General features: G+C 50.9%; 3 protein-coding genes across 3 annotated transcripts; 2 read left to right on the forward strand and 1 right to left on the reverse strand.

Moving 5' to 3' along the window:
• The first annotated feature begins 783 nt into the window (after positions 1-783).
• M430DRAFT_126411 (hypothetical protein) lies at positions 784-2,386 on the forward strand. The gene is made up of 2 exons (XM_024861987.1): positions 784-1,320; positions 1,379-2,386. The coding sequence occupies exons 1-2, from the start codon at positions 794-796 to the stop codon at positions 2,112-2,114; spliced, it is 1,263 nt and encodes a 420-aa protein (XP_024718672.1). The 5' UTR covers positions 784-793; the 3' UTR covers positions 2,115-2,386.
• A 64-nt stretch (positions 2,387-2,450) lies between these two features.
• M430DRAFT_126412 (hypothetical protein) lies at positions 2,451-3,852 on the reverse strand. Its single transcript, XM_024861988.1, has one exon. The coding sequence runs from the start codon at positions 3,796-3,798 to the stop codon at positions 2,629-2,631; it is 1,170 nt and encodes a 389-aa protein (XP_024718673.1). The 5' UTR covers positions 3,799-3,852; the 3' UTR covers positions 2,451-2,628.
• A 142-nt stretch (positions 3,853-3,994) lies between these two features.
• M430DRAFT_126417 (hypothetical protein) lies at positions 3,995-7,099 on the forward strand. The gene is made up of 3 exons (XM_024861989.1): positions 3,995-4,130; positions 4,188-6,474; positions 6,525-7,099. The coding sequence occupies exons 1-3, from the start codon at positions 4,108-4,110 to the stop codon at positions 6,642-6,644; spliced, it is 2,430 nt and encodes an 809-aa protein (XP_024718674.1). The 5' UTR covers positions 3,995-4,107; the 3' UTR covers positions 6,645-7,099.
• The last annotated feature ends 150 nt before the right edge of the window (positions 7,100-7,249 follow it).

Raw genomic sequence — 7,249 nt, forward strand, 5'->3', positions numbered from 1 at the left:
CGAATTAAGCGCGAGGCGGAAGACAATTGCAGTCTGATAAACTTCGCTCGATAGACGCGGAGTATGTAGGTAAGTATAATTGGGTGTGCAGACGGAGTCTCTATCAACTGGCTCTGCAAGCGCGCATCCATTAAGCAAATCCATGTAAGCACTCGATCCTTGCTGCAGCGATGATAATGCAGAGGGCTGCCTGTTTTTAGATGCATAGACGCTGGGAAGTCGCCTTCTTATTGGATGGGAACAGCCGGGTTCCTGCAGAGATTAAAATAGACCTGCCGTTACGCGCTGCTGCACGGGCGATCTACGGATATTGATTGTGCTGCTATGTATAAATAGGATCCCGGGCGTATTCCTCGGGCCACACCAGGGGATGCAATAGAGGGTGTTTTATCAGTAGTGTTCTATTGGGTGTGCTGTCTCTAGCAAGCATTTTGGGGTGTATTTATCCGGGAGATTGCCGGCAATATAGCTAATGGCGGGTGCATCCGTTCTGTCGGGACTCGGGACTCGGGACTTGGTTGACGATGGCGCGTGGATAGCCGCCGAGCTTAGCGTCCGCCAAAATAGAACACAGCACGAGCCCCCTCATCATAACCGGACGCGGGGAAGCCTTATCGGCACATGCAATGCAGTTGGTTCTATTTGCAGTATTCGAAAATGTATTCAAAAGACCGCGATTCCTCCTCACTACTTCAGTGCAACAGGCGCTTGAAGTCCAAAGAGAAAGAAGTTCTACCACGCTGATCTGAAGTAAACCCCCATCGATCAGCTCATCTCATCTCGCACCATCGTCATGTCCGTCGCCAAAATGCAGATCTCGGCGCCTCTAGAGGCTGGTCAATCCCTGCTCGATTCCAAACTTCTGCCGTCTCATCTCAATACAGCTCTGGAATATATATCAACGAAGCTCGTACAGAAACGTCTGCATTTATCCCTTATCGTTGTTCGACGAGACGTTCAGGGGTCGTCTTCAGCCCCGTCCCCACGTACAGAACCAGCTAGTACACCGAGTCAATCCGTGGCTACATCGCCCGCCAAATCAGTGTTTAGCAAGTCCACGATTCATAAGACGCTTCGCAGAGTTTCAAGCCTCTCTTCTCTCGGGTCACCGTCCGAATGCTCGTCGCCGTCTTCGCCGTCGATGAGTACCCCCGTCTCACCCACAGGTTCTACCTGCTCATCATCAGTGTCGGGATGCCCTTCCCCAACTCTCCCTAACCCTTACGGCATATCCTTGATCCATGCTTGCGCTCTCACAGCCAAAGCGGAAAAGATTCTTCGGCATTATGTTCATAAGGCAGAGAAGAAATACTCTATTGGGTAAGCGACCGCTCCACCACCGCCCTCGATCTTCAGCGCTCGAGCTAACCCCTCCTAGAACTGGCTGGCTCTCCTCCCACCCCCTCACAAGCCCCATTCTCTGCTCCAGAACCAACGATCTGATCCGCCGCTCCCTCAACCAAAACAGCGTCGTCTTCTCTTCCGAAGGCCTCACCCTCTTCAGTCTAGACCATGTCTACACCTTCAAATGCCAACTACATACCTACTCCCGCACGCTCGCCCAAAGCGACCTAACCTCCGCCATCGAAGAGCTCCAACGTCTAGTCCTCGCGCAAAACGGCCGACGCATCACCAAAGGCTACCTAATGCGCGCCTACGATTGGCTGGGCGTCAGCCTCGCCGCGCTGGTCGACGTGAACGAAGGGTACAAAGCCGTATACGGCGGGGCGCAACGGCGCGGCGGCATCGAGCTGCAGAGCGAGGAGCGCCGGAGCCCGCCGCCGCTGAAGACGAATTTCCACCCCTGGGAGATCCAGATGCTGGATGGCATGCGCGAGAACCCGATCGCGCGCCGCAAGCTCGTGCTGTGGAGTCCGGAGAGCGCAGGAGGGACGCCCGGTGCGGTTGTGGATGTGGGGGAGAGTGCGAAGGGCAGGGATAGGGATGGGTTGGTGCGCGCGGATGAGGATCGCGGACCGCATTATAGAGGCCCTGCGACGCCGAATACTTGGGAGGATGTCACGCCTGTGACGAGGGGGGAGTGGCTCTGTCTGATGGTTGGGGAGAGCTGGCGCGAGGCGCGGACCGTGCCGGTCATTACGTGCTTTGATTGATCGCCACTCCTTCTGATCCATGATTTCCTTTTGTCTTCTCTTGGTGAAATGGGCTAGTGGACAGTTCCAGGGCTTCAGTTCTTCACACTTCTTCTGTATATATTTTTTGGGATGGATTATACGAGAGCAAGTGCTGCAATCGGATCCGGGCTTGGGTGTCAATAGTTTCAGCGGTTTATGACGGCGTATGGAGATGAAAATTCTTGGGATTTGGGAATCATTGGATAGTACAGATGAGAATAGAATAGAAGACGATCGGAAATAAACGTCGCACATTCTCTAACCAGGTATCAGTGAAAGTGAGGTATGAACCAGGTAATGAATCAGAACATTTTTCATTCTTCGAGGCGAATAATGATTATATATGGCTGCGAAAAGAACTGCCATTTTATCTAAACCCCGGGGCTTTGCGTACCTTATACAGGTGTGTGTTCGTATAGGTAAATAAGGGTATCAAATTCCATGCCTCATCCTCATCACATATATCCACAAACCAGCATCCCGCACATTATTCTCACCACCCATACCTACTACTCGCCTCTGCGCGATTACTCTTCCCCTTCGCAAAGCTCTCCTCCAGCGCCTCCTTCTGGCTCTGCACCGCATTGACCAGCTGCTTCAAGTTATGCTTACCCGGCGCGATCGAACGCACAGGATTATGCACAACCTGCTCGCCCGACGCTCTCAGCTGCTCGTTATGCAGGTATTCCTCATCGGTGTTGAAGTTGATGATTTTCGTAGCCGTGGTGCGGCCCCCTTTCTGGCGCCCGAATAGCTGCCGGCGCTCGGCGGCGCTGAGGTTCAGATCACCGGCGATGTCGTCTAGTGATTGGGAAACGGGCGGGGTGGGAACGGCGGGGGGGATGGCGTGGGTTGTTGTGGGTGTGTGGTCTTCGTAGGAGGGTTCCAAGTCCTCTCCCGGTTCTTCGATTTCGGGGGAGTAGATCATGGGCTTGTATTCTGTATTTGATGTCGGTGCCACGGAGCTCGGCTCTGCTGACATTGAGAATAGAGATATTTTGGGTCGTTGTGCTGGCTTCTCTGGAGCTGCTTGTGGAGTGACGGGAGTGGGAGGAGTGGAAGTTGCGGCTGAGGTACTGGTAGGTGTAGCTTTCTTCTTCTTTGTCGGTTTCCTGGCTACCGATAGAGGCTTGAACATCAACGGCTTGCCAACTAATTTGACCTCTTCGGCTGGCTTCTGTCCGCCATCCGGTAATGCTCTCGGTGGCGGTAGATGCAATCCCGACCCTCCACCTGTCAGCGTTTGCTCGGTTTCTGGTTCCTCCAAATCGCCTGTGTATTCCCGCTCCGGTTCTGGTTCTCGACTGAATCCAGGCGCAGCCCCAGTCTTCAGACTCACGCCAGCTCCAAGACTACCCTTCTTCGCTGCATTGCCGCCACCAAGAGTCGCATTCCCAGATTGACCTGGACGTTTTGGCGCCGGTAGAAAAGAATTGAACCCACTGAATCCACCACCCCCAATCTTAGCTCGCTTGGTAGGAGGTTCATCGGTCTTGGTATCGTCTTGTAATGCGGCTTGAGGTAGAGATACTTTGATTTTACCAGGATTGGATCGGTCGACGACTTTCTGAAAGGCCGGCTTTGAACTGTTCGGTGCTGGCTTAGTTACGGGTGTCGCTTCAACATCTGACGTGTCAGAATCCGAGTAATCAACAAGCCCCATTGTGTAGATGTAAAAGGTGTTGATAGTTAGTTGTCTGGGGAAGAGTGGGAAGGCCGTACCAGAAGGCTGAGGCGACTTGACGCGACTTGACATCCTGCGCTAAAACAAGTATTCACGGTTGAGTTATGTAATATCTTATTAATATTGTGGACTTGACGACCCTGGTTTCACAGTAAGGCTGAGAACAACAACATTGACGGAGTAACTTCAGAACTGGCATTATGGTTCGTTTCGAGTAACCGTCCTTCACATTCACTTTCTTCTGATTCGATAGTGTTTGAGCTTGCTGGCTCGAGTTAACAATACGCAATGTCCGTTATACAAGTAGAAGAGTACGTATTGCGACCCTACCCAAGGTTACCCCTCACAGTGGATTAACAGCTCTACAGTCTGGTATCCTACCAACTACGGACAAACTACCTCAATACGATTGCGGATGGTGTCGGGGAGCGTCTGATCACTCTCAATGATGCTTTTTTGAACACTGCAGGCTTCAAAGCCGCTGGCTGGCGTCCGAATCCTGCTTATATTAAACGAACACACTCACCGCCGATACCTACCGCCATAACATCAGAATACTTTCAGGCACCCCCAAGATCAGTTGGACTAGGCCTCGATGATGAAACCGAGGAGGGTGGCATGGTCACTGGAGGGGGTGAAGGGGTCACAATTGGTCCTGGCCTTGCTACCAAGAGGAGACGAAGACGAGAGCAAATGGAGGAGGAAGATAGTAGTGATCTAAGTGATGAGAGCGATGAGGAAGGCGAGCAACGTGCAGCACAGCAAATCAAATTTGCGAAGATGCCCATCCGAAATCGTTCTGGCTCATCACCACTTCGCAGCTCTAACCTCAGACAATCTTCTACTATATCATCTCCGACGCACACCACCCCGGCAGGCACGAGAAGAGGGTCTCAATCACAGCTAGAGGTTGTGAAGGAACGTGCTAGGAGGGATACTGTTACAAGCAGCGAAATGTCATCCGAGAACGAATTCGATGCATCAGCATTTCAGAGACACCGAGAAGCGGCCAGGAACGCTACCAGAGCTAGCAAGGCGCTGCAAAAGCAAACAGATCCAAAGATTAGAATATCGAGGCAGCATAGTGATCTCTTAGAGGAGGAAGAAGAGGACGATGATTCAGATGGGTCGGATACGTCTTCAGCTTTTGAAGGAAGTATCGATTCAGTATCAATTCTTGATGGCGGCGATCACACCATGAATGGCTCACCAACAAAACAAATTGTTGGCACGGTACCTCGGGAAGTGACACGGTCTGCAGCGAAGAAGTCCAAACCTGCTCCTCCAGTTCTTGAAGCACTTCCTCCCCCGCGGCCTATCAGTATAGTACAGCCGAAGAGTCTTCTAACCGCCGCTATCAAGGCGAAACGTACAAAGGCTTCAATGCCATTTGAGTCTTTCGCCCCGCTTTCAGGGCAAGGAGATCCAAATCCCTTAATGCTACGCATCTGGGCGCCATTTGCGACTTCGACGACAAAGCCATTCGAGGTTCTCATCCGCAGGAGTGTCCACGAGAACGAAGCAAATGACCGCCAAGTCACGGTGGCAGATCTCATTGGTTTGAGTCTTTGGAGATATTCGGAGGAGAAGATCGAGCCCAAGATTTCACCAGAAAAGCTCAATGTTAACCGATGGACATTGAGAATGGTAGAAGATGAGGAAGTTGATTATGACTTCCCAGCCCTGGAGCGAAATAAACCAATTGTAGCGTTCACGACCGTCAATAATCGTGCAGCAAGATCGAGATCGAATGCGAAGGCCTACGATGAGTTTGCTTTGGTTGAGGCAACAGAAGAACAGTTTCAACAGAATCAAGCCCTCACTCCCCATTTCAAGCAAGAGACTGTCGCGAGTGCCCCCATTGATGAGGACATTACGCCAAAAGGCACTGCTGTGTCACAAGCTACGACTTTGGCAGGGACACAGCCACGACTAAACCCTCTTCTGACAACCATGTCTGCTCTCAGGCAGAATGCAACTCTGGCAGACTCTCCTGCAGTAGGATCAGCAACTACCCCAACAGCCACAAGGAATGGTGTCAAAAAGCTTTTGCGAATACATATCCATTCCGCAGATGCAATACCAGGACAGATGATTACTTTGGATGTCACTACAGATACGTACTTGGCCGATGTCCTCGACCTTATTTGCAAAAGAAGACACCTGGACAAGGCGAATCATGTACTCAAATTGACCGGATCAGGGACTGTTGTCCTTTTGGACCGCACGGTTGAGTCCATTGGTAATCGCGCGGACCTAGACTTGTCCCGCCGCAGATTTGCGACTGATGGGCCATTGACAATGTCCGGTTCACCCAGTAATAGCTCTCCTAAGGTGCCATTGATGGCTGAGAGACCTGATCTGCGAAACATCAGAAAGGGACAAATGCTGGGAGTACATCCTCTTGCACAGGAGGCCATAAAGCAAGATGAACTTGGAAGCTCGCATTATCGAAGGTACACAGTCTGGCGGAAACAGCCAATGAGATTCGTTGGATTGAACGAAAAGATTATCGCAATCGATGGCGAGTATCTACACATTATGCCAGGATCGACAGGGAAGACGATGTTTGAAGGGCAAGGGAAAACCACAACAGTACATTTCAGCAATGTAGTTGGCTGCAAAGTCTCGCGGCGGCACCCTACCACATTCAAGGTATGCTTTAGTTTCTTCTAATTACATGATTAAATGCTTATTATATATAGGTCGTTGTGTACAAAGCTACCGAAACGAAGCGTTATGAATTCGAGGCGAAGACGGCAGAAGAGGCCGCAGAAATCGTCTTCGAGATCAAGAGGGGCATTTCACCGTATCACAACATCTAAGGGTCCAAGGGGGACTTTTGAAAGTTTCGGCCTGATCTTTATATCGTGCAATGTTTGTTGCTCTGTCGGCCATATTGACTACGCCAAGACTTCGGATTCCCCGCGGTCTTTAGTCTCTGATCAAACCCGGCAGTCATCAATCCTGACTTGAGCTGACTTGAGAATCTCAAAGCCTCGAACAGTGACGGCAATGGTAGATCTCGACGTAGGGTTCCATGGACGTGTATCTTCCGCAAATGGGCGCTAAGCTGTCCCAATAGAGAGCGAGAAAAGGGAACAATCGAAGTATCGACCTATGAGTTCAATACCAGGTGCTACAAGCACTAGATGCTCTATCCTACAAGCTCAATCCTCTCTCTGATGTACATAGGGATGAACCTACCTACCGTCCTGCCGCATAGTTCAGAGGTTATTAAAATAGGCCATGATGAATGAAATGATGACAATGTAACAACAAACTAAGATCCTGCTTGCTCTCTTGACCCCCTACTCGTATTGTTAACACTATCCAATTTCCTGCAAACATAAGTATCAGCCCTAAAAATGGAATAGGAGTCCTATTTATTATAAGGACCAGACGGCGTCTCCTGCTTTACCCCCCCCCC

Source organism: Amorphotheca resinae (assembly GCF_003019875.1).
Source record: "Amorphotheca resinae ATCC 22711 unplaced genomic scaffold M430scaffold_10, whole genome shotgun sequence".
NCBI classification, from domain to species: domain Eukaryota; kingdom Fungi; phylum Ascomycota; class Leotiomycetes; order Helotiales; family Amorphothecaceae; genus Amorphotheca; species Amorphotheca resinae.

Bases quoted from the DNA above. Each gene is read 5' to 3' on its own strand.
- M430DRAFT_126411 (XM_024861987.1), top strand. From the start codon at position 794: ATGTCCGTCGCCAAAATGCAGATCTCGGCGCCTCTAGAGGCTGGTCAA. The intron at 1,321-1,378 runs GTAAGCGACCGC...AACCCCTCCTAG, and splicing joins GAGAAGAAATACTCTATTGG to AACTGGCTGGCTCTCCTCCC.
- M430DRAFT_126417 (XM_024861989.1), top strand. From the start codon at position 4,108: ATGTCCGTTATACAAGTAGAAGA. The intron at 4,131-4,187 runs GTACGTATTGCG...ACAGCTCTACAG, and splicing joins TCCGTTATACAAGTAGAAGA to TCTGGTATCCTACCAACTAC. The intron at 6,475-6,524 runs GTATGCTTTAGT...TATTATATATAG, and splicing joins GGCACCCTACCACATTCAAG to GTCGTTGTGTACAAAGCTAC.
- M430DRAFT_126412 (XM_024861988.1), bottom strand. From the start codon at position 3,798: ATGGGGCTTGTTGATTACTCGGATTCTGACACGTCAGATGTTGAAGCG.